General features: G+C 42.4%; 2 protein-coding genes across 2 annotated transcripts; one reads left to right on the top strand and one right to left on the bottom strand.

Moving 5' to 3' along the window:
• Nucleotides 1-1,038: 1,038 nt before the first annotated feature.
• LOC127761744 (probable beta-1,3-galactosyltransferase 12) lies at nucleotides 1,039-5,073 on the bottom strand. The gene is made up of 6 exons (XM_052286074.1): nucleotides 5,062-5,073; nucleotides 2,455-2,531; nucleotides 2,277-2,359; nucleotides 2,105-2,204; nucleotides 1,532-1,645; nucleotides 1,039-1,207 (listed from the first exon to the last, which is right to left on the bottom strand). Exons 1-6 carry the CDS (start codon nucleotides 5,071-5,073, stop codon nucleotides 1,039-1,041), a joined length of 555 nt encoding a protein of 184 aa, XP_052142034.1.
• A 218-nt stretch (nucleotides 5,074-5,291) lies between these two features.
• LOC127761743 (ribulose bisphosphate carboxylase large chain-like) lies at nucleotides 5,292-25,486 on the top strand. Its single transcript, XM_052286073.1, has 3 exons — nucleotides 5,292-5,569; nucleotides 24,112-24,800; nucleotides 25,170-25,486. The coding sequence occupies exons 1-3, from the start codon at nucleotides 5,292-5,294 to the stop codon at nucleotides 25,484-25,486; spliced, it is 1,284 nt and encodes a 427-aa protein (XP_052142033.1).
• Nucleotides 25,487-26,305: the final 819 nt, after the last annotated feature.

Here is a 26,305-nt window from a genome sequence, read left to right as displayed (position 1 = left end):
TGACTACACAGCCAGTGGAACCAGCTACCACTTTATCTATGATAGACACTATCCACCTATACTTCAAATACAATTTTTTCTTAAACTACTCATCCGATTTACGATCCGATTACACCGTTGTGTTCGTAACAATTAAATCTTTATAACAAGATCTCACATCATTATATTTTGATAAAAAAATATAAATTACTTTTATAATATATCTAAATTACTTTTAGATTTCACTAAGTTACTTTTTAGACATATTATAAAAGTAATTTAATAAAGCCTAAAAGTAAATTTAAAGTAACTTATAAAAAAAGAAAGTAACTTTTATAATATATGTTAATTACTTTAAAACTTTATTGAACTTACTTTTATATGTTTAAGAAGTAACTTAGTGAAATCTAAAAGTAATTTAGATATATTATAAAAGTAATTTGTGATTTTTTATTAAAATATAATTATGTGAGATCTTGTTATAAAGATTTAATTGTTATGAACAGAACGGTGTAATCGGATTGTAAATTGGATGAGTAATTTAAGAAAAAAATTATTTGAAGCATAGATGGTAGGAATACTTTTTCTAATTGCTTGATCAATTAGTACTATAGTAAAGTAAGATTCTTCAAGACACATATCTGGACAATGGTTGATCTTATCTGCACAATGGTTGATAGCGTCGCTCATTATGACTAAATCGAGAGCGCTCTCGATTTAGATTTTGCGAAAAAAGAAATACTCCCCATCCACAAAATTAAGTTACACCTATTTTACATTTGAGTTTTTTCAAATAAGTTATTCATATTTGTAGTCTTTATACATTCAAAACTTAAATGAAGAGATAAATTAAATGTTTTATTAGAACCCAAAGAGTCATCTAAATACTCATTGTTTACATGCTTGTATTCAGTACTTGATGAACATCCAAGGTGATTTAGTTTCTCTTTGGTCTTGGTGTCAAATGTAATATATGTAACTTTTGTGGATGGAGGGAGTAATGGACAATTCATTTTGGTCCCATTTAAAAGCCCCATTCTGACTATTTTATCACTACGATCAGAAAACACAGTTTGCCAACATACTTGAACATTTCTTGCTGTCCCATACAGCAATGGAGGTGGGAGTGCACGCCGAATCGCACATTGCACGGTTGTCTTCATGCTTTACATTCATGGCAAGCATCCATGATCCAACAGTAACATCTTCGTAATCAAACATCCTTAAACTGAGAGTTGCATGAAGAAACAGATAATGATTACATGAAAAATACACAAAACAAACAGAAAATCAAGGATGGATTAAATTATTATTTTTTTTGTTGGTAGACTAGTCTATAATATGAATCAAATATGGAATTTCAAGTGTGGCCTGAATCTTGTATTCCTGTAAATGGAAATATACAGGATAAGGAGAAACTACACGATGTTTTGGATGCGCAGAACTGTTGCAATTTTGCTTTATTATGTTTTAAGAGACAAGAATGGTCAACTAAATTGTTCCAGTGTTTTCACTCTATATGGCATGGATAGGAAAAAGATGACTGGCCAACCTATCATTATTTGTAGCAGCTAGAGATCCAACCACCTCCGAAGAAAGAGCATATAGTAAACCAGATGCATGACTGAAGTACTCATTGCCTAATAATTCCCATGAACTTTTGTACCTGAAATAAAGCACTCGTGTCATGAAACAATAGCATGATCATTGAACAGGGAAACTGGAAATCAATTTGTCTGAGATACCAATACACGCGAGAGGTGTTGGTGTGCATTGTACAAGCGAATCTAATCACCATTAAAAAAATTAGAGGTATGTATAGAAAAGAGAAGTACTCCCTCCGTTCCGAAATATAAGCATTTCTAGATTGTTTAGCAGCGATTAAGGACAAGGGGATTCCCTTTCAGCCACCTCAGTGGTCAGATTTCGAATTTGAATTGTTTAGATTGACCTCCTAAGCACCCGATTGGATGAAAACGCTTCGATTACCATGCATTGGAATCAGTGTCCTAGAAATGTTTATATTGTGTACAAAATTTGAATCCTAGAAATGCTTATATTTGGGAACCGAGGGAATATGTAAATAAACTTAAAACCAATGTATGCATCAAAATTTTGAACTAACCACTTCATATTTGGGTCGTTGACAACTGGACCCTTTTTCATGCAACCAATGTATGTCCGCTGATGAAGCCTGTCCTTTGCAAGAAGAGCAGCGAGTATATCTGGCTTAAGAGCATGATCGAGTCATATAACAGACCTAACCATCTTTTTGTACATCAGGTCACAAACTTTACCTGGGCGCAGATAGATAGCATCATCAGCTTTGACATAGAAATCTGCCTCGAACATGTCATAAGCTGCTTTGAAAAATGCTAACCTATCACATGGGCAACAAGAGGGGGTTTTAAGATTAATCACGTGTATGTAAAAAGGTACAAACATAAGAGGAGAGAGAGTTTACATGAGGTTTACATTTTCTGTGGGGGCTTTGTATCTTCTTCAGCATTGGGTACTAGGGACCTGGTACCTGAATTAATGTTGAACGATACCTGTTGGTATTAGGCCTAGTATCAGATATTAGCTTTAGTATCAGATATCAACTCACATGTCACGTCACATGCATGCATGCATGCAACTAGCAACACAACCACGTCATATGCATGCATGTAGCTAGCAACACAGCCACGAGTAATAAGTAGAACGCTACCTGAGAGGAAGCAGGTGGTGGGGTCCCCTAGCGACGCGGAAGGGTATCTCGTTTCCACGGGATCCCGTGGTCTAGCTATCCTCTTTTTTTGGCACCGCTTAATTTACCTTTCAATTTTAGTAAGTTTATACACTTTAAGTTTATACACATCAAGTTTACACATATAAAGCTTATACACCTAAAGTTTATAAACTTAAAATTGGTAGACCTAAAGTTTATAAATCAAAAGTTTATATACCAAATTCAAAATCATCTTTAAATGTGTTTGAATTCGAATTTAAATTTAAATCGGTATGTAAACTTTTGATCTATAAATTTTAGATATGTAAAACCTAGATATATAAATTTTAGGTATATAAACTTAAAAAATACTATATGGTAAAAAAGGAAAAGCGGTGAAAAAACGATCACCCAAGGCGATTGATCGCTAATTAGCGATACACATGTCGAAAGTCCTATCACGCGAGTGATCGCCCGGGGCGATCAGGACGTGATTCCCCCCACCTCCACGTGGTTTCCTTTTTTGGTACCGCATTACTTTCCTATTTTAGTAAATTTATGCATCTAAAGTTTGTACACCTTAAGTTTACACATCTAAAATTTATACACCTAAAGTTTAGAGACCTAAAGTTTATAAGTCAAAAGTTTATATATCCGATTCAAATTTGAATTTGAATTCAAATATTTTTTATATATAGGATTTCTATACATCTAAAGTTTATACACCTAAAGTTTATAGACCCAAAGTTTATAAGTCGAAAGTTTATATACCCGATTCAAATTTAAATTTGAATTATATTCGATTCAAATTTGAACTTGAATTCAAATATTTTTTATATATAGTATTTCTATATATCTAAAGTTTATACACCTAAGGTTTATAGACCCAAAGTTTATAAGTCAAAAGTTTACATACCCGATTCAAATTTGAATTTGAATTCAAAATATTAGTTTATAGACCAAAAGTTTATAAGTCAAAAGTTTACATACCATTTTAAATTTGAATTTGAATTCAAATATTTTTCATATATAGTATTTTCTATACATAAATTTTTACAACTTTGTTTTTTTATTTTTTTTAAAATTTATGGTGTAGTAGGAAGAGAAGAAGAGGAGGAGGAAGGGATAGACTAGCATACAGGGGGTTGGGGGGTGATCGCCCGGGGCGATCACTCGCCCATTAGCATCCCCCTTAAGACGCTTTTTTTTTTATTATTCGAAACTCCTTCCTTATCAAAAACTTCCCAAGTTGGTAACAACATTCATTATGGATAAAGTTGCATATATCTCGTTGTATGTTCTCAATGGAGTTATCAACCAACTCCCAGTCACGCTTAGGGATTTTAGGAAGCTGCATGGAGATCATGCATGGTGAGGAGATTATTAGCACAACTTCTACTTTGGATATAAAATAAAACAAATCCAATGGTCGCTATACAAAATAAGTAAAATGTTTTGTTGGTCGAGTCATTATGTAGTTGTTGACGCAAAAATTGGACCAATTTTACTCTAGTGCAGGTTCTAAAAATCAGGTTCAGAAATGTGCATTTTACACCCTCGAACACTTATATTTGGGATAAGTCGATTTTACACCCTCGAACTCTTCATTTTGTCTAAAATACACCCAAAACTCTAAAACCAGATATTTCAAACCCTCCAACTTTCAATACCATTCACTTTACACCCTCGAGTGGTTTTTTAGCTGGTTTTCGCCTACGTGGCATTGATGTGGAAGTCCAGTCAACAAAAAATAAAAAAAATTAGGCACCTCTTCTTCCTCCCCCATCTCTTCTTTCCTTTCTCTCTCTATCCTTCTTCATCCCAGACCAGGAGAGCAGCGATGGTGGCATTCTTGAGCGCTGACGGAGCTCAAGCATATCCCCAGCCTTCCCTTCCGCGCCGACCGCCAGCGAACACGAGCTCAAGGTCCGCCTCTCCTGCCACTTCTAGGAGCTCCATCTTCACCAAGAAATCGATCTCGCCGGCAGAGCTCGAGCTGCTTGGGGACGTATAGTTCGGCGGAGGTGATGGGGCTTGGGGGCGAGTAATGCAAGCTCGACTAGGCGGCGGCGGATGTGGAGCTTGAGCTCGATCTCATCCTCGACCAAGCGGTGGCAGCGCTCCATAGGGATGAATCCTCCCCGCGTATGGCTGCAGTGAGGTCCGCCTCTTCCGCACGGAGCAGCAAGCTCGTGATTCTTGAGGGAGGCGACGACGACCTGTCAGAGTGGTTTATTCTGCCTCCCACACTCTTTTCAACTCCCTCCCTCATAGAGCTTGAGGCAGCCATGGAGATCTCGCCGTTCTTGAGAGAAGGGGAAGGTTGGTCGCAACCACGCCAAGGTTGGTGGTGACATTGATGCAGAGCCCACCATCTTGGCCATGCTCGGGAGAAGAGGGAGGTTGGTGTCGAGCTCGACGTGGAGCCCGCCTTCTTGGCCGAGGTCGAAGAAGAGGGGGTTGGCTGCAAGTTCGGAAAAGGGAGGTCGCCAGCAAGATCCGGCGAGGGTTGATGGATGCAGATCCGCCCCCTCCCCTCCCCCTTATTGCGGTCGAAGAAGTCGGGTGCCGGCAGCGCGGCCTCGAGTCCGCAACGAGCTTGATGGAGGAGCCGATGCTGCTGGGCCTCTACCACCACGAGTTTGTCGTCGCCGCGCTGTCTGCCATGAGCTTGCTTGGAGGCGCCCGCGCTGTCTCCGCCGCCAACTCGAGCTTGTTGGGTGGTGTTACCACCGGCGGCGACGGAAGGGTGTGGAGCTCCGAGCGGGGAGGAGGGGGCGCTCCACAGATGGAGCTCACCGGCCACTTCGGCTGCTCCAGGAATGGAGGGGAGAGTGAGGTAGAGGGAAAGGAAGAAGAAGAGTTGAATGGAACTGACAAGTGGGACCCTCCTCTTTGCTGATCTAACGTGGCATCCAACTGTACCAAAACCAGCCTAAAACCGCTAAAGGGTGTAAAATGTCCGGTTTTGATAGTTTGAGGGTGTTAGATATCTGGTTTTATAGTTCGAGGACATGTTTTAGACAAAGCAAAGAGTTGAGGGATGTAAAATGGACTTATCCCCTTATATTTATACCCTTAACCTAGCAGAATCCGACTCGAACACGATTCGATTGGCTCGGGAGTCTATCTCCTACAAACTAAGAAAACTTGTTTCTCTTATGGAAGCTCATTCAAAATGAATCTAAAACTAACCAAACTTATCGGATACACTTTCCAACCGAACCAAACCGAATCAAGCTAGAATCACGACGTCAATTCATCCCTTTCACTTGTTCGGACTAACAACAATTGCCAAATTTTGCCGTTAAAACAATAGTAGATTTGAAATATATATCATACTAGAATTTAATCTTATTATTGTTATATGGTTTAGTTAAGATGGAATTCACTATGGGAGTCCGCTTGGATATATATATTTTTAGAAAATCATCAGCTGCAGTTAGGAGTCCGATCGTCTCAAGTTAGCATGCGAGTTTTTTTTAAACAGATTTCTTATATGATTTATTATGTATTACCAAAAGTGCACGATCTTAAAAACCGGCTTAAATACGGATATGTATTTCCAAAAGCAAATGAACTTAAAAACTGACTCATACACGGATGACGTATTAAATTACCGGTAAAAACTTCTTCAATTTTTATAATAGTAGAGATAGAGATAGAGAAGATATGTAGATTAAACCAAAACATAAAATTAAACGGACTCAAACACGGATAACGAACTGCAGAAACATCTTCAATTTTTATAACCGACTATAACACGGATGACGGACCGCGAAAATATCTTCAATATTTATAATAGTAGAGACTTACCTAAAGTTATAAAGTTATAAGGGGGGCATAGATGCATCTTTTTTCTTGCATGGAGTGCATCGCCCGACCTATGTATGGGGCCTCTGACATTTTATCGTTAGGCCTTTACGCTACGTAGGTAACTGTCACGCCCGGAATTTCTATCCAAAATTCCAAACGCTTACATGTGTGTGAACCCTCGTCCAGGAATCAGCCGAGGCACACAATAACAAATTGATAATAGAGTACAATTATTACTCTAATTAATAAGCGAATAAAATGTCATTACAGAGGTAGATAGTTCCTCTCAATCAATAAAGATCTAAGCAGCGGAAAAAAAAAAGATAAACGGCGCAGACGACTCCACTCCACAGGCAGCTTGACCAGGGCTACACCTAATCCTCCACACCATCAGCATCACTGTAGAACTCCTCCTCTGATGAATGATTGCAAGGTGAGTATATGACATACTCAGCAAGCCACGCAGCAATTATGCAAGTGCACAGGATAACAAAGGATGGTATAGTAGGGTTTCATTTGCATAAACAGCATTTAATAAACATTTCAGAATTTAATAAAATAGTTAAGTAATAGTTAAACAGTATTAATCCAACGCTATACAACATACCCTGTTGCATAGGCCCAACCATTCTGAACAACCAATCCCGGCTGCACAGTTCTATCTCCAAACCAGGAATATACCATTCCAAACTAGGAGCTAACCAAATTATTACCAGTCATAGTATCTTTTATTATGATGAGAGGTGTGAGACTAATCACGAAAGACATTGTTTGACCCGCCCATAACCGCGGGCACGGCTATTCGAATAGTTTTACTCTGACCAGAGGTGTACCACTGTACCCACAAGACACAGCCCCACGACATGTCACCATGCGCCTTGATACCACCACGGTACCTCGGAAAGGAGCTGTGACAGTACCCCTCGCACAACACAATCCACCACAGCGCACCGTTCCTGGATCATAATCACCCCCTTATAAACAAGGCATGGACTCCCCAACGACCCCCGTGGGCTTATCTCCGCCACTTCTCAGTCTGGTGCCCCGCAATGAACTATGCTATACAAAAGGTAAAGCCGTTGCCCACGCTGGCTTGTGGTTGGCACGGTTAATGTTTCACAACCGAAACTCGTGAACCGGTCCTTAATTGTCATGAGCACGACCATCAAAACCATGTGCTCACAACCCACCGTTATCAGGTTTTAGTTGGCAAATTAATTAATTAACCAATCATGATTAACCATCATGAGTCTTCATTAAGCCATCATTAAATAATAGTGAGTCATAAGTTATCCCAATAGTGTGCTAAAGTTTCTAAGCATGGCTAAGCAATCACATCTAATATCTAGCTGAACCAATATATAAAGCTCAACTAGTCAATTTATAATAACCCAAGGTAATCAAGAAATAAGGTAATCAATGCAAATTGGCCATAACAAAGAAACAGGTTCACACCACCCGGTGACATTCAAAATTAAATGCACAGTTGAAATAAATAGAGAATTTAAATATAGGATCAACATGCTCAAAGGAATTGTGTTTGGGATCTGTGTGACTTGCCTTGCTGGCCTTGGAACTTTTCAAATTCTTCTCCTGCGAAAACGGACTCTCCGGAAACGTCGGAATCTAAACAGAAAAGAGCAAAACACCAAAACAGCACATAAACAAGCATGAACAGTACATGTGGATATTTCTAACATGTAGATCTCAATTTTAGAAAAATTTAGAGACTTGAACCAACTAAATCCGAGCTAAGATGAATTAGTTATGAATTTTTAAAGATTAAATCGGATTAAAACACTTATATGGATTTTAATTGAATTATGACGCAATAATGAATTATTTTTGAAAAGGAAAAGAGGATTTATTGCGTCAGCGGCTAGGGTTAGCGGTGGACCGGGTGCACGGCGACGGTTCACAAGATTGGACGGCCGAGATCGATCCATCCAAAACGAACGGCCGAGATCGACCGGTCCACGGCCGGACCACGGCGGACGGCATCGATGACGTCGGCGATGACGTCATCCCCGGCGGCGACCGAACCGCGCGAGCTCGCCGGCGAACGACGGCGTGGCGGCGCGAACGGAGAGCACCTACGGGTAGCGGACGGCACGGCGAACTCACCGGCGACCAAAGCGACGGGGGACGATGACCGGACGACGTCGGCGACGAGGAAGAAGCGGTGGCAACCTTTGGCTTGACGACGGCGACGGAGTTCCGGCGGTCGACAGCAACGACGGAGGGGCGGACGAGGACGGCGACGCGACGGCGACCACGACGGCGGCCTCCCCGAGTGACGGCGACGACTGGAGCGATGGCGGCGCACGGCTGGAGCGGCGGCGACGACGGCGGCGCGAGGACTCACGGCGCTAGGGCCCTACGGACGACGAGAGGCGAAGGCGAGGGTGGCGACGGGTAGCGGAGACACCGAGGGTCCTTTTATAGGGGCAAGAACACGGCGGCGAAGGCCCACGGCGGCCGGCGACGAGAAGGAAAGTCTAGGGTTCGGAGGAGAGAGACCGATCCGATTCGAGATCGAATCCACGGATTTCCAAAGCAATTTAGACGAGGATTCCAAAAGAGAAAAGATAGAGGAGATCGAGAAGATCATTTCCCCTCTATCGATTTCATCGGAAATGGAAAGGATCGGCCGGATTTGGAAGGAGACGGCGGCGGCGCGACGCTAGGGTTTCGGGCGGCAGCGGCGCGAGGAAGACGACGACCCTGACAGGCGGGCCCCACCTGTCAGCGGGCGGATGCGCGCGCGAGCGGCGGTTGCGGACTGGGCCGACTTGGGCCGAGGAGGAGAGAGAGGGTTTTGGGCCGACTTTCGGCCCAAAGCCAAAAGATACTTTTTAAAACTTTTTCCAATTTAAATTATTCATGAAATGCAATTCCATTTATTAAAAATACTTCCTTAGCTCAAATAAATCCCAGAAAAATCTAGGAATTATAGAATTAAGCAAAGTATTTAATAAAATTTTATCTGGCCCCATTTTATATTGGAATTTATTATTTAAAAATTAGATCTTCTCTTCTAAGCTTTTAAAATCAATTCTAATAATTCCAATTAAACAACAATTTATATATTTGAAATTTTTAGGGTGTGACAAACCTACCCACCTTAAACAGAATCTCGTCCACGAGATTCGGAAGAACTGGCGAACAGATGCGGATGAGCTGACTTCAATTCATCTTCTCGTTCCCAAGTTGATTCTTCTTCCGAGTGATTACTCCACTGAACTTTACAAAAACGGATCACTCGATTCCTGGTTCTTCTCTCATCTGTTTCCAAGATACGGATTGGTTTCTCAATATAGGTCAGATCCTCTTGGACTTCTATCTGTTCAAGATTAGCTTCTTCGGTAGGTACCCTTAAACACTTTTTCAATTGCGACACATGGAACACATTATGGACTCCTGTTAAAGATTGAGGTAACTCCAACTGATAAGCGACCTCTCCTCTTCTACTGACAATCTTGTAAGGTCCCACGAAACGCGGTGCCAATTTTCCTTTAGTGTGGAAGCGATGAACCCCTCGAAGAGGCGTGACACGAAGGTACACATAATCTCCTTCGTCAAAACTTAGATCTCTACGACGACTGTCGGCATAACTCTTATGACGAGACTGGGCCACACGCAATCTTTCTTGAATGATCTTTACCTTTTCTTCTGCTTCCCTTAGGATATCAGTCCCAAAAACCTGACGTTCTCCCGTTTGATCCCATAAAAGCGGAGTGCGGCACTTCCGACCATACAGTGCTTCGTAAGGAGCCATTTGGATACTAGCTTGATAACTGTTATTGTACGAGAATTCCGCATAAGGTAAATTCTTATCCCAACTTCCACCGAAGTCTAAAGCACAAGCTCTCAACATGTCCTCCAAAATCTGATTTACCCTTTCGGTTTGTCCGTCTGTCTGAGGATGATAAGCAGTACTGAAGTTCAGCTTAGAACCCATCTCTTCTTGAAGTTTCTTCCAAAATTTTGAAGTGAACTGACTTCCCCGATCAGACACTATTTTCTTAGGGACGCCATGCAAACACACAATCCTTGCCATATACAATTCCGCCAACCGACTTCCGGAATATGTTGTCTTTACTGGAATGAAATGAGCCACTTTGGTAAGTCTGTCGACTATCACCCAAATAGAGTCATGTCCTGATGACGTCCTGGGTAGACCGGTGATGAAATCCATACCGATTTCCTCCCACTTCCATTCAAGAATCTTCAAAGGCTGCAGCAAACCTGCGGGCTTCTGATGTTCTACCTTGACTCGCTGACAAACATCACATACTGCTACGTATTCTGCGATTTCACGCTTCATACTTGTCCACCAAAATCTTTCCTTGAGATCCTGGTACATTTTGGTACTACCAGGGTGAATGGAGTACAAAGTATCATGAGCTTCCTTCAGGATTGCATCTTTTAAATCTTTGCTGTCTGGGACGCAGATTCTCTTGCCCAACCATTCAGTTCCTTGCTCATCTTCCAAGAAACCGATAGCTTTTCCTCTTCTCATATTCTTCTTAATTTCTTGAATATCGGGGTCATTAATTTGGGCTTCTCTAACCTGATCGATTAGCGTGGGCTTTGCTTCTAAGGCTACAACAAAACCTCTACTAACAATTCCCAAATTTAATCTTTCAAAATCCTTACATAACTCCAATGGCAACTGTCGTCCTTCCGTAGCATTGCAATAGCCTTTCCTGCTAAGAGCATCTGCTACAACATTAGCCTTTCCCGGGTGATAATGAATTCCCATATCATAATCCTTAATTAATTCCAACCATCTCCGTTGTCTCATGTTCAGATCTGGCTGAGTAAAGATATACTTTAAACTCTTGTGATCGGTGTACACCTCTGTACGAGTACCGAAAAGATAATGACGCCAAATTTTCAACGCATGAACCACTGCAGCCAACTCAAGATCATGAGTAGGGTAGTTCTTCTCATGCGGGCGTAACTGACGAGATGCATAGGCAACCACCTTCCCATCTTGCATCAGAACACAACCTAAACCAAGCTTAGATGCATCGCAATACACTTGGAAACCCTTCTTTGGATCAGGTAAAATTAAAATAGGAGCTGATGTTAAGCGATTCTTCAACTCTTGAAAACTCTGCTCACATTGTTCTGACCACTTGTACTTTACATCCTTTTGAAGCAGTCGTGTCATGGGCTTAGCAATCTTGGAGAAATTCTCTATGAACCTCTGGTAATAACCTGCAAGACCCAGGAAACTGCGAATCTCTGAAACTGTCTTCGGTTGTTCCCAGTTGGTTACGGATTCCACATTACTAGGATCAACGGCAACTCCTCCGGCTGAGATGACGTGACCAAGGAACTTCACTTCAGACAACCAAAATTCACATTTGCTAAACTTGGCATACAACTGATGTTCTCGCAGCTTCTCTAGTGCAAGACGAAGATGTTCTTCATGCTCTTCTTTTGTTTGGGAGTAGATAAAAATGTCATCAATAAAGACCACCACGAACTTGTCTAGGTATTCCATAAACACCTTATTCATTAAGTTCATGAAGAAAGCGGGGGCATTGGTAAGTCCAAAAGACATAACAGTACATTCGAACAATCCATACCTAGTGGTAAAAGCCGTCTTAGGTATATCCTCTTCTTTAATCCTCAACTGGTGATACCCTGATCGAAGATCTATCTTGGAGAAAACGGTGGCACCTTTAAGCTGATCAAACAAATCATCAATTCTGGGCAGCGAGTACTTATTCTTGATAGTCACATCATTTAATGCACGATAGTCCACACACATCCTCTGGGTATGATCTTTCTTCTCCACAAAAATAACTCGAGCTCCCCATGGAGATGAACTCGGTCTGATGTATCCCTTTTGAAGCAAATCGTCGACTTGCCTTTTGACTTCTGCCAACTCATTGGCTGCCATTCTGTAAGGTCTCTTATGGATCGGAGTTGTTCCGGGTATCAGATCTATTCTGAATTCAATATCTCTCTTAGGCAGCATACCAGGTAAATCGTCCGGGAACACGTCCGGGTATTCCTGTACTACGGGAATCTCTTCCAAAGCTATTTGGTTCAGACTTGACCTTAAAGACTCAGAAGACAGTGCATGAACTGTTACAACTCGACCATCATTGCTGGTGAGAGTTACTTTTCTGTTGGCACAGTCTATCACACCTTTATACCTGACTAACCAGTCCATCCCTAGGATGACATCAAGATCTTTGGATTCTAACAAGATAAGATTGGCCAGAAATGGCACTTCTTGAATTTCTATCCTGACAGAGGGGCTACGTTGCAAAGAGAGCGCTTGATTACTCGGGGTACTAACCATCAAAGGACGTCTAAGATCTTCTACTTCCATCCCATGATTTCCCGCAAAACTCATAGATAAAAATGAATGTGTAGCACCAGAATCAAAAAGCACTGTTACAGGAACTGAGTTAATAAGGAACATACCCAAAATCACATCTGGAGCACCTTGAGCTTCTGCAGCAGCAACATGATTGACACGAGCCTTTGGCGTAGGTGCGATAAAGTTACTCTGGGTAGGGACAATCTTCGCGCGTCGGGGCTTCGGACACTTGTCAGAGTAATGTCCTGGTTCACCACAGTTGAAGCATACTCCGGGCTTGCTGCCTTGCTCCTTCTTGGCAGGCTGTTGTTGTGTTGGAGCTGCCACAGGACGTGGAGCTTGATTTCGGATGTTGTTGCCAGCATTGTTGTTGAAGAACTGACGCTGCGGACAAACAACGGACGAAGAACCTCCTTGTGGCATGGATTGGGGTCCTAAAGTAAGACGTGGCCTCTGACTATTCCCCTGTTGTGCCTTGAAGTGAGCAATCCGGCGTTTCTTCTGCTCCATGCGGTTGTACTTGTCCTCCTGACGAATAGCCTTATCCACTAACTTCTGGAAATCATGGTAATCCCCAGTCATGAGTGGGTAAGAAAGCTCATCATTAAGTCCTTCCTAGAACCTCTCCTGGCGCTCTTCATCAGTGCGCACATCTTCTGGAGCATAACGAGCCAGACGATTGAACTCGTGCAGATACTCGGTGACCGTGCGAGATCCTTGGGTGAGCGACCTAAATTCTTTCTTCTTGAGAGACACCACTCCCGATGGTATATGCGTCTTCCGAAAAGCAGCGTGAATTCAAGCCAAGTGATAGGTTCAGCAGTAGTCCTGTTAAGGCGGAAGTGATCCCACCACTCAGAGGCAGGGCCATGCAGTTGGTGTGATGCAAATGAGACCTTCTCCTGATCGGTGCACTGAAGCAAATCCAACTTCTTCTCTATGGCGTGCAGCCAATCACCAGCTTCAACAGGATTAGTGGTGCTAGAGAAAGTGGGTGGCCTCACACGAAGAAATTCTGCTAACTTGTTCTGGGGAGGTGCGTGGTTATTTCCCTGATTCTGCTGGTTCTGGAGTTGCTGCATCATCATGTTCATAAGCTGTGCCTGTTGAGCCAGGACTTGAGCAAGTGTGGGGTTCTCTCCATTGTTGTTGTTGTTGTTGTTGTTGTTGGGGCCATTCCCATTGCTGCGAGTGAGCACCATCTGGCACGGGCAAGAGCACAAGAAGAGAAACCGGGGAAAAACTACTTAGGACAGAATTAATTTTTCCACTAACTTAACTTTTATTGATCTTAACTGAGTTTCATTATTACAAAACTGAAGACTCTCTCACACCACTAAACTCACCAACTACCTAACACTCGAAAGCAAACAAACGCATGCACTTACATCCCACCACTGATGTAAACCACATGCAGGACCCACACACACAACCAAACTTAAAACAAACAAACTAACACAACGATCTAGGACAACGGCTTGACAAGGAACTCTAGGTCTTCCGGGCATCGGAGTTGATTGAAGGCTCGTTCGGCTCGTCTTCATCATCTTGAGTGGCTCCCCACTCGACCTTTGAATGGGTGCGCTTCGGTTCTTCTCCTTCATCATCACTTATATTGACGACCGGAAGATCTGCTAGGGCTGGGGTAACTTTTTTCTCCACCACACGGACCTTTGGCGCCAATTGGTAGCGAGGGACGAATAGAGCTCTCTTCCTTGCGGTAAGACGAACCCTGGCCTTCTGCGGCGGTGCTTCCCCCTTCAATGCGGCTAGTTCCTTCTCCAAACGATCCACCTTGTCTTCTAGCTTGCAAATCTTTCCACGATTCCGGTCTTCACGATCTTGAGCTGCTAGTACAACCTCCGCGCGGGTCTCATCCATAGCCCACAGCATCTCAACCAGATGCCTTGTGGTAGCATCATTCTCAATCCCCTCAGTCTCAAGGTAGCTGCTACGGTCACTTCCCTGGGGTTGGCGAGGATGGTAGCGATACTCAGTGTCAGCCAACTGATCACTGTAGCGATCGCGGAGCTCTCCTATGGCGATCCTTGCCACCTCCTGACATGCATGAATATAATTTCCTCCTCCAGCTTCGAACATCACTAATGGGATATCTTCACTATTACTGTTCAAGGTGACTTTGACTCGACACTTCTCTTCATCCCGATCATGAGGAATCTGGGCATACATAGGGGCAGTCCCAAATCCTATGGCAAAGGACATCGTACGCAACTCCTGGACAAATCCCTCAACACCAAACAAGTACTCAGGCTTGTAGTGCGGCATCTAAAGACAAGTGAAAGGAGGGAGTTAAGACGTTTGTCCAATTAAAAGCACAAGTTTTTGGATTAATTTGAATAAATTTAGAAAATCAAAGTAAAAGATAAGTAAATAAAGTAAACCAAGCTTGCAAGGTAAGTTGAAACAGTTGGAAACAGGATCACAAATTTTGCACTTTTGAACAACAGGTTTCAAAATAAAAGAAAAGTTATAAAATCAACCTGCTAAATTTATTTCATTGTAACAAGATAAAACAATGTTGTAAAACTTTTGCTGGTAAATGAGTCATTAGTACAGTAATAGATGTACGGTACTAATAACACAGGAATAATAATAAATAAATTTTTAAATGAGAACAATTAAAGGAATTATAAACTGCATGTGCCATTTGTTTGGTTTAATTAAAAGAGAAAGAGAGGAGAACAGTTCTATTTTTCCAATATTTTTAGAGGGCTTCTATGGGTAACCATTTGGCATAACCTAGGGTCAAGGTGGCTCTGATACCAACTTGTCACGCCCGGAATTTCTATCCAAAATTCCAAACGCTTACATGTGTGTAAACCCTCGTCCAGGAATCAGCCGAGGCACACAATAACAAATTGATAATAGAGTACAATTATTACTCTAATTAATAAGCGAATAAAATGTCATTACAGAGGTAGATAGTTCCTCTCAATCAATAAAGATCTAAGCAGCGGAAAAAAAAAAGATAAACGGCGCAGACGACTCCACTCCACAGGCAGCTTGACCAGGGCTACACCTAATCCTCCACACCATCAGCATCACTGTAGAACTCCTCCTCTGATGAATGATTGCAAGGTGAGTATATGACATACTCAGCAAGCCACGCAGCAATTATGCAAGTGCACAGGATAACAAAGGATGGTATAGAGGGTTTCATTTGCATAAACAGCATTTAATAAACATTTCAAAATTTAATAAAACAGTTAAGTAATAGTTAAACAGTATTAATCCAACGCTATACAACATACCCTGTTGCATAGGCCCAACCATTCTGAACAACCAATCCCAGCTGCACAGTTCTATCTCCAAACCAGGAATATACCATTCCAAACTAGGAGCTAACCAAATTATTACCAGTCATAGTATCTTTTATTATGATGAGAGGTGTGAGACTAATCACGAAAGACATTGTTTGACCCGCCCATAACCGCGGGCACGGCTATTCGAATAGTTTTACTCTGACCAGAGGTGTACCACTGTACCCACAAGACACAGCCCCACGACATGTCACCATGCGCCTTGATACCACCACGGTACCTCAGAAAGGAGCTGTGACAGTACCCCTCGCACAACACAATCCACCACAGCGCACCGTTCCTGGATCATAATCACCCCCTTATAAACAAGGCATGGACTCCCCAGTGACCCCCGTGGGCTTATCTCCGCCACTTCTCAGTCTGGTGCCCCGCAATGAACTATGCTATACAAAAGGTAAAGCCGTTGCCCACGCTGGCTTGTGGTTGGCACGGTTAATGTTTCACAACCGAAACTCGTGAACCGGTCCTTAATTGTCATGAGCACGACCATCAAAACCATGTGCTCACAGCCCACCATTATCAGGTTTTAGTTGGCAAATTAATTAATTAACCAATCATGATTAACCATCATGAGTCTTCATTAAGCCATCATTAAATAATAGTGAGTCATAAGTTATCCCAATAGTGTGCTAAAGTTTCTAAGCATGGCTAAGCAATCACATCTAATATCTAGCTGAACCAATATATAAAGCTCAACTAGTCAATTTATAATAACCCAAGGTAATCAAGAAATAAGGTAATCAATACAAATTGGCCATAACAAAGAAACAGGTTCACACCACCCGGTGACATTCAAAATTAAATGCACAGTTGAAATAAATAGAGAATTTAAATATAGGATCAACATGCTCAAAGGAATTGTGTTTGGGATCTGTGTGACTTACCTTGCTGGCCTTGGAACTCTTCAAATTCTTCTCCTGCGAAAACGGACTCTCCGGAAACGTCGGAATCTAAACAGAAAAGAGCAAAACACCAAAACAGCACATAAACAAGCATGAACAGTACATGTGGATATTTTTAACATGTAGATCTCAATTTTAGAAAAATTTAGAGACTTGAACCAACTAAATCCGAGCTAAGATGAATTAGTTATGAATTTTTAAAGATTAAATCGGATTAAAACACTTATATGGATTTTAATTGAATTATGACGCAATAATGAATTATTTTTGAAAAGGAAAAGAGGATTTATTGCGTCAGCGGCTAGGGTTAGCGGTGGACCGGGTGCACGGCGACGGTTCACAAGATTGGACGGCCGAGATCGATCCATCCAAAACGAACGGCCGAGATCGACCGGTCCACGGCCGGACCACGGCGGACGGCATCGATGACGTCGGCGATGACGTCATCCCCGGCGGCGACCGAACCGCGCGAGCTCGCCGGCGAACGACGGCGTGGCGGCGCGAACGGAGAGCACCTACGGGTAGCGGACGGCACGGCGAACTCACCGGCGACCAAAGCGACGGCGGACGATGACCGGACGACGTCGGCGACGAGGAAGAAGCGGCGGCAACCTTTGGCTTGACGACGGCGACGGAGTTCCGGCGGTCGACAGCGACGACGGAGGGGCGGACGAGGACGGCGACGCGACGGCGACCACGACGGCGGCCTCCCTGAGCGACGGCGACGACTGGAGCGACGGCGGCGCACGGCTGGAGCGGCGGCGACGACGGCGGCGCGAGGACTCACGGCGCTAGGGCCCTACGGACGACGAGAGGCGAAGGCGAGGGTGGCGACGGGTAGCGGAGACACCGAGGGTCCTTTTATAGGGGCAAGAACACGGCGGCGAAGGCCCACGGCGGCCGACGACGAGAAGGAAAGTCTAGGGTTCGGAGGAGAGAGACCGATCCGATTCGAGATCGAATCCACGGATTTCCAAAGCGATTTAGACGAGGATTCCAAAAGAGAAAAGATAGAGGAGATCGAGAAGATCATTTCCCCTCTATCGATTTCATCGGAAACGGAAAGGATCGGCCAGATTTGGAAGGAGACGGCGGCGGCGCGACGCTAGGGTTTCGGGCGGCAGCGGCGCGAGGAAGACGACGACCCTGATAGGCGGGCCCCACCTGTCAGCGGGCGGACGCGCGCGCGAGCGGCGGCTGCGGACTGGGCCGACTTGGGCCGAGGAGGAGAGAGAGGGTCTTTCGGCCCAAAGCCAAAAGAGACTTTTTAAAACTTTTTCCAATTTAAATTATTCATGAAATGCAATTCCATTTATTAAAAATACTTCCTTAGCTCAAATAAATCCCAGAAAAATTTAGGAATTATAGAATTAAGCAAAGTATTTAATAAAATTTTATCTGGCCCCATTTTATATTGGAATTTATTATTTAAAAATTAGATCTTCTCTTCTAAGTTTTTAAAATCAATTCTAATAATTCCAATTAAACAACAATTTATATATTTGAAATTTTTAGGGTGTGACAGTAACCCTCTCTTTGGGAGTCATTGTCTCGAGCTCAGTAGTAAGATTTTTTTTTCATATCCATTTTTAAGGTGTGGTTCGGCTCGCTTAGTGCAAGTTTAATAGGATAGTCCACTACTATCTCCAATTTATTTATAGCCAATCTAATAGCCAATTCATACATTAGTTGCTTACTATACTATTAATATATGATCCCACTTATCATACACACAATGCGTCTTGGAGTCCGTGCTACAGCTGGCTACAGATCTGTAGCCCGCTTCTCTTCTCTTCTCTGTCATCTTTTATCTCATTAAAATATGTTTATAGCTGGCTAATAATCTGCTATTTTACCTTCTCTTATTTGACTAGGGTTTACGTGTCAGACTTCACCCATTTGTTCTGGCTTGACATAATAAATCCTTAAAAAAATGGATGTTGAAATTGGTATAACGTATAGGTAATCTTGTCAAACAGAATGCAGCACTCGTGCACTTACCAACACCACACGTCGATCAAACTTGCGTCGAGCTTCCCCAATGGTAGAAGGCATGCATATCCTTGAAAACAATGTAGAATTGGCATTGGCCGCTCACTAAAACATCCACCGCACGTCAATGCTTATTTCTCTAAGCCCTTTGCGGCTTGCAAGCATGTACTTCATGCCATCTTTTTAGTTACCAAGGATCCTCTCCTAATTTTTAGAGGGGTAGGAATGCTTTGCCATTCTTAAACTGTTCTAGCACATCATCGATGGGCATGAAATCCTAATATTTGTCCAAGCTTATTTTTCAGGTCCTCAGCATTTTTTTTTATCATCATCAATCTTGTTCTTCCCCTTATCCTCCTCCTATCTCTGCCTGAAAATGTCCTTACCATAAACATATTTTTATCTGCATCTCTTATCTTTGTTGGCACTACGTCGCCCCATCTTCACTTGTGTCGCAGGCTGTTCTGATTGCGTCGCAGGCTCGCAACATGTTCTGGTAGTGGCACTTGCTATTCTATTGATTGGTCTGGTTGTGTAGCAGCCTGTTCTGTACGTTGTTCTGTTAGAAGGAGGTTAGTTCCAGAATTTGGCAACAACTAGGCTAACAACACCTCTCGAGCTCCAAGATTTGTACGAACTTCTCTCTGATAGTAGGGTTATTAGTATCCTTCGGTAGGCCCGGTCCTGTACATTTGCTTTGTGTTCTGCATACCCACTACTTAAAAAAATCATTTTCGCTAACGGCTAGAGGTGCCATCAGCAAACAAAGGCCAATGAAAATAATGCATTTTCACGGCGGCCACCCGGCCACCAGTGAAAATCAAGTTTCGCAAGTGGGCATGCTGAGACAACCACTAGCAAAACTACCATTTTCGCTGGCGGCAAGCTAAAGAGGACCGCCAGTGAAAAATATTATTTGGGATAAAAAATAATTTGAAAATCAGCGCCACCGGCTGCCACAACGCCTCCCGTGCCACCGCCGAGCCCAGCCACCGTGGGTCCCCGATGCCGGATCCGTTGCCCGGGCGAGTCCCCAACGCCGAGCCCAACCGTCGCCTGCGCCGTTGTCGCTGAGCCTGTATGTCGTTGTCACCGCCGAGCTCGGTCCCTGTCGCTGGATCCGTTGCTCATGGGAGTCCCCGCCACCGAATTCGTAGCCTCCACCATCGTCGTCACCGAACCCAACGCCGTCACGGGATCCATCGCCTACACCGTTGTCGCCGAGCCCGGCCGCCGTTGTCACTGCCGAGCTCGGTCCTCGCCGCTAGATCCGTTGCTCACAAGAGTCCCTGCCACCGGATCCATCGCCTGCGTCGTCGTCGCCACCGAGCCCAACCATCTCCGTGGGATCCGTTGCTTGCGCCGTTGTCGTTGAGCCTGTCTGCCGTCGTCACCTCCGAGCTCGGTCCCCGCCGCCGGATCTTTTGCTCACGGGAGTCCCCGCCACCAGATCCATTGCCTGCGTCGTCGTTGTTGTTGCCGAGCCCAACCGCCGCCGCGGGATCCGTCGCCCACACCGTCATCGTCGCCGAGCTCAGTCGCCACCGTTGGATCCATCGCCCGCGGGAGTCCGCACTGCCGGATTCGTCGCCCGCACCATGCCCACCGCCGAGCCCAGTGGGAGCGAGGAGATGGGTGTGTCGTCGGTGGGGAGGGAGCATAGAAGAATCTGGAGAGGAGAGGAGAGAAGAGAATTATGAGAAGTGTGCAAGCGATGGGTGGGTGGGTGTTTTTTTTTAAAAAAATATGGCGGTTGTTTTTTCAAGGTGGTTCTCTTTAGTGCCTATCAATTAAGAGGTCCGTTTGTAAAAATACTAGTGAAAAATAATTTTCGCTAGTGGTTGGTAACCGGAATACTTCTTAATTATTTTCAGAAGCATATGTTCATCAAACCCACTAGTAAAAATAATTGGGTAATGCTATGAAAAATGAGTTTTGTAGTAGTGACCAGAGCACCCCTAGTCACACGAAGTTCACCCAGAACCCCTGGTTGATCAAGAACTCGTGTTTTTCCATGTCTACCAGGGTTCATCCCTACGACACTTATATTTAGGAAAGGATGAATTTCCGTCTATCATAATCCCTCTGTGCACAAATATAAAGGTTCCTTTGAAATGAAGGATTGACAAATGATTTGTTTTAATTCAATTTCTTAGGATTTGTTTTCCTATTGTTACTTTGATTCCTAGCAAGAAGATAAATTTTTTTTCATAGAATTGCATTCTTATGGTTAACTCCATGAGAAAATAAGCACGTGATCGCCTATTGGATTTTTTTTTCATAGAATTGCATTCTTACGGTCAACTCCATGAGAAAATAAGCAAGTGGTCACGTATTGGAGACTTTCCTTTAGTATAATTTTTCATATGGTGTGATCAAAAGGGAAGTCTTTCTATTTCCTACACTTTTAGTTATGTAGGACCGGAAAAATAACTATTCCTCAATTTGTTGTGTTTGTCGTGTCCTTTGTTTCAAAAGGCCTAAGGGATTTGGGGTCCTCTCTAAGAGATTAAGTATAAAAGAAAAGAATTGGATGCCCCCTCTTTAAATGAGGTGTGGTGGTGGTGGTGGTGGGAAAGTGGTTGAGGATAACATGATAAGAAATTAAAATAAAATGTGATTGATGGGAAAGTAATACTCTAGAATTACTTATATTTTTATTTATGGAAAACGAAGAGAATCAAAATCCCAAACGGAGGGAACAGTGCTGCATCTTTTACATTTTAGCTCTTTTAGAATTAATTTAATAAAATAACTTATCCTAAAAATTTATTTACTTTGTTTTCGTTGGAACCAACCGAACCCGATTGAAGTTATAGACTTGATAAAGGTGCTTTCCATTACGACTAATTATTATTTCAATGATTGAAGATGTATCCGACAACAACGTGATGCACATGATTAAAATATACAGGCCTAGTTTATATAGATCCACCAGCACACATATATATCATATATATAGTTGTAACACTTTACCTCAGAGTATTCCTGGGGTATCATATCTAAGAATGAGATTCTATCCAAGAACAACAACCGATGATAGAATAGGCTAGAGCGGAATCCTATGGATTTAACTAGCTAACTTAAGTTAAAAGTAACATTCTATCGAATGCTTCGGACACTGGCCCTCCACTGATCTGCTGGGCTGAGTCTGGCCTTAAGCTATATAATGTACCCCAAACGTGAAGGGATACAAAGGACGAACATGGCCATCACCATATGCCGCTTACCTCATTTTCCATGGAACACACTACAAACAAAGTAAACTGCTAATCTAGACACAACGTCTACTTTGTTGTGTGTTGTGAGTGAAGTCCATTTCCTCCTTTTATAGAGCCCAATAACGGTTGATAGGTCGGTGCTTAAGTCGGTAACTGTCAGGGTTACGGATACCACATACCTAATAGTAGTTGACTAAACTCGGCAAGGCCCACCATATACCATGTCTTATACCGAATCAAACCTCGTATATAGAAGGAATTCCGTATAAGAAAGGACAAATAGAGTTCTATATGGAAACGACAAGTACTACCCAGATTGTATCTATATTGGTCTCCCTAGTTTTACTTGGACAAGGGGTTATCTATGGGTATAAATACAAGCCCCTCTAAGAGGAGAGGGGACACACCCCTAACCGTCATTGGCATCCAACCAGGGAGCTCCCCGTGGTGGGTGGAGGCAAGGGGCGCCACGGCCTGTTTTCGGCCGAACTGGTGGTTGGTTCGAACTTTTAGCCCACCTCCCCGCACTTCTTCGACTAGGAGGCTCCCTGGTGGGCCCCTCAATATGTTGTACCTTAGTTGGGCTCAATTCTAGGTTGTTTTGCTTGACATGTGGGGCCTCCAATCTATGTAAGTGTGTCCGATTATCCGGATGTGTATTTTATCGTATGACGGGTGGTTTTCGTACACAATTCACCTGCATACTAATATTCATCAAGAGTAGAAATGATTAGTAATACTCACTATCTGTAAGTTTGGTATTCCAATTTATATTAATTCATTTTCTTTTACGCAAGAATTGATGGTTACATTCGTTACTTAACAACCGTCACCAAAGTGCTCAACTGCTCATAAGAGTACGGTACGCGTGTGTATTTATAGAATAAGTGTGCGTATATTATGAGTATCTACGTTTTACCTTATTTCAAAATAATATTGCTGCTGCCTGGAACGAAAGAAATTAAACGACCGACCCAGGAACCGAACACTAAAAGCGTAAAAATAAACCCAGGAACCGACAAATAGGATGCTCCAAGCCAGATTCGAACCTCGAACCCAGATTAGATCTAAAATCATTAAGATATGAAAATAATTGCAGAAATACTTACAGTATATCAGAACCAAGGGAGTAAGCTTTTAAATGGGACCAAAATGAATTGCCCATTACTCCCTCCATCCACAAAAGTTACATATATTACATTTGACACCAAGACCAAAGAGAAATTAAATCACCTTGAATGTTCATCAAGTAATGAATACAAGCATGTAAACAATGAGTATAATGACTCTTTGGGTTCTAATAAAACATTTAATTTATCTCTTCATTTAAGTTTTGAATGCATAAAGACTACAAATATGAACAACTTATTTGAAAAAACTCAAATGTAAAATAGGTGTAACTTAATTTTGTGGATGGGGAGTATTTCTTTTTTCGCAAAATCTAAATCGAGAGCGCTCTCGATTTAGTCATAATGAGTGACGCTATCAGCCATTGTGCAGATAAGATCAGCCATTGTCCAAATATGTGTCTTGAAGAATCTTACTTTACTATAGTACTAATTGATCAAGCAATTAGAAAAAGTATTCCTACCATCTATGCTTCAAATAATTTTTTTCTTAAATTACTCATCTAATTTACAATCCGATTACACCGTTGTGTTCATAACAATTAAATCTTTACAACAAGATCTCACATGATTATATTTTAATAAAAAATCACAAATTACTTTTATAATATATCTAAATTACTTTTAGATTTCACTAAGTTACTTCTTAAACATATTATAAAAGTAATTTAATAAAGCCTAAAAGTAACATATTATAAGACTTACTACACCCCGGAGTACGAAACCAAGGACACTGATATCTTGGCAGCATTCCGAGTAACTCCTCAGCTGGGGGTTCCGCCCGAAGAAGCAGGGGCTGCAGTAGCTGCCGAATCTTCTACTGGTACATGGACAATTGTTTGGACTGATGGACTTACCAGTCTTGATCGTTACAAAGGCCGATGCTATCACATCGAGCCCATTGTTGGGGAGGATAATCAATATATCTCTTATGTAGCTTATCCATTAGACCTATTTGAAGAGGGTTCTGTTACTAACATGTTTACTTCCATTGTGGGTAACGTATTTGGTTTCAAAGCCCTACACGCTCTACGTCTGGAGGATCTGCGAATTCCCCCTACTTATTCAAAAACTTTCCAAGGTCCGCCTCATGGTATCCAAGTTGAAAGGGATAAGTTGAACAAATACGGTCGTCCTTTATTGGGATGTACTATTAAACCAAAATTGGGATTATCTGCAAAAAATTATGGTAGAGCATGTTATGAGTGTCTACGCGGTGGACTTGATTTTACCAAAGATGATGAAAACGTAAACTCACAACCATTTATGTGTTGGAGGGACCGTTTTGTCTTTTGTGCCGAAGCTATTTATAAATCACAGTCCGAAACCGGTGAAATTAAGGGGCATTACTTGAATGCGACTGCAGGTACATGCGAAGAAATGATTAAAAGAGCTGTATTTGCGAGGAAATTAGGGGTTCCTATTGTAATGCATGACTACTTAACCGGGGGATTCACCGCAAATACTAGTTTGGCTCATTATTGCCGCGACAACGGCCTACTTCTTCACATTCACCGAGCAATGCATGCAGTTATTGATAGACAGAAAAATCATGTATTAGCTAAAGCATTGCGTATGTCTGGGGGAGATCATATCCACGCTGGTACAGTAGTAGGTAAGTTAGAAGGGGAATGCGAAATGACTTTAGGTTTTATTGATTTATTGCGCGATGATTTTATTGAAAAAGATCGTGCTCGCGGTATCTTTTTCACTCATGACTGGGTATCCATGCTAGGTGTTATACCGGTGGCTTCAGGGGGTATTCATGTTTGGCATATGCCAGCTCTGACCAAAATCTTTGGAGATGATTCTGTATTGCAATTTGGTGGAGGAACTTTAGGACATCCTTGGGGTAATGCACCTGGTGCAGCAGCTAATCGGGTGGCTTTAGAAGCCTGTGTACAAGCTCGTAACGAAGGGCGCGATCTTGCTCATGAAGGTAATGAAATTATCCGATCAGCTTGCAAATGGAGTCCTGAACTAGCCGCAGCTTGTGAAATATGGAAAGCGATCAAATTCGAGTTCGAGCCGGTAGATAAATTAGATAGCTAGACTAAGTGGATAAAATTAGATTGAAAAAAGGTCTAAATAAAAAAGAAGAGAAATAGAAAGATCAAAAATCAGTTACGAAAATGCAGTAATTCTTCTTTTTTCTTCTAATTGATTGCAATTAAACTCGGCTCAATCTGAAAAAAGATTGAGCCGAGTTTAAATAGATTTTGATACGATCATGAGACTTGACAAATCGGGATTCCTCTATTCTATATATTTAGAAGATATAAAGGTATAATACAATAAATAAACAAATATAGTATTATCATATGATAATGGAATCAAATGCGCAGTATTTACAGAAAAAGTTTTCATTTATTGGGAAAGAATCAATGACATACAATGCATTACAGACGTATGATCATTACCCTTTAACCGGGTTATTCTATTCCACTTCTAGATAGAGAAAAAAACTAAAGGAGAATGAATGAAAAAAGACAGAGTTTGGAAGTTAGACCCCTTTCTAAGACTCTCTTTCAAAAAAGAGGACATTTTGGAACTTTTAACAGGCACAATCGTGAGTCAACAAGTGACTCGAAATGCTCGTAAGAAAAGAGAATTGATTTTCAAAATGGTAGAACTAGATGACGAAGTTTTCTATAACCTTGATGAAGAGGTAGTTTTAGTTTACGACTCCGATCAAGAGTGAGAAGTCTTTCATTTCAGATTGGACTGCTATAGAATCTGGACCCATCGTAGAGACGTTCAAAAGGCTCCTAATGATAAGAATCATACTTTCGTGGAACTCCATGAGGCTATGGGCTTCAACGCGGTAGACGTTTTGTTCCAAATTTTTCTGGAGCAAACCTCCGACCCAAC

Source organism: Oryza glaberrima, chromosome 2, assembly GCF_000147395.1.
Source record: "Oryza glaberrima chromosome 2, OglaRS2, whole genome shotgun sequence".
NCBI classification, from domain to species: Eukaryota; Viridiplantae; Streptophyta; class Magnoliopsida; order Poales; family Poaceae; genus Oryza; species Oryza glaberrima.
The sequence above is the reverse complement of the archived record's forward strand: the minus strand, read 5'-3'. Positions and strand labels throughout refer to the sequence as shown.

What these genes read in the sequence shown, in the direction of transcription:
- LOC127761744 (XM_052286074.1), bottom strand. An exon ending in AACGACCCAAATATGAAGTG is followed by an intron (nt 1,646 to 2,104) that starts GTTAGTTCAAAA and finishes GCTTTATTTCAG; the next exon opens with GTACAAAAGTTCATGGGAAT. An exon ending in GCTGCTACAAATAATGATAG is followed by an intron (nt 1,208 to 1,531) that starts GTTGGCCAGTCA and finishes TGCAACTCTCAG; the next exon opens with TTTAAGGATGTTTGATTACG.
- LOC127761743 (XM_052286073.1), top strand. Translation starts at nt 5,292, where the DNA reads ATGGAGGAGCCGATGCTGCTGGGCCTCTACCACCACGAGTTTGTCGTC. An exon ending in GAGTTGAATGGAACTGACAA is followed by an intron (nt 5,570 to 24,111) that starts GTGGGACCCTCC and finishes AATTTAATAAAG; the next exon opens with CCTAAAAGTAACATATTATA. An exon ending in TTACTTGAATGCGACTGCAG is followed by an intron (nt 24,801 to 25,169) that starts GTACATGCGAAG and finishes TATCCATGCTAG; the next exon opens with GTGTTATACCGGTGGCTTCA.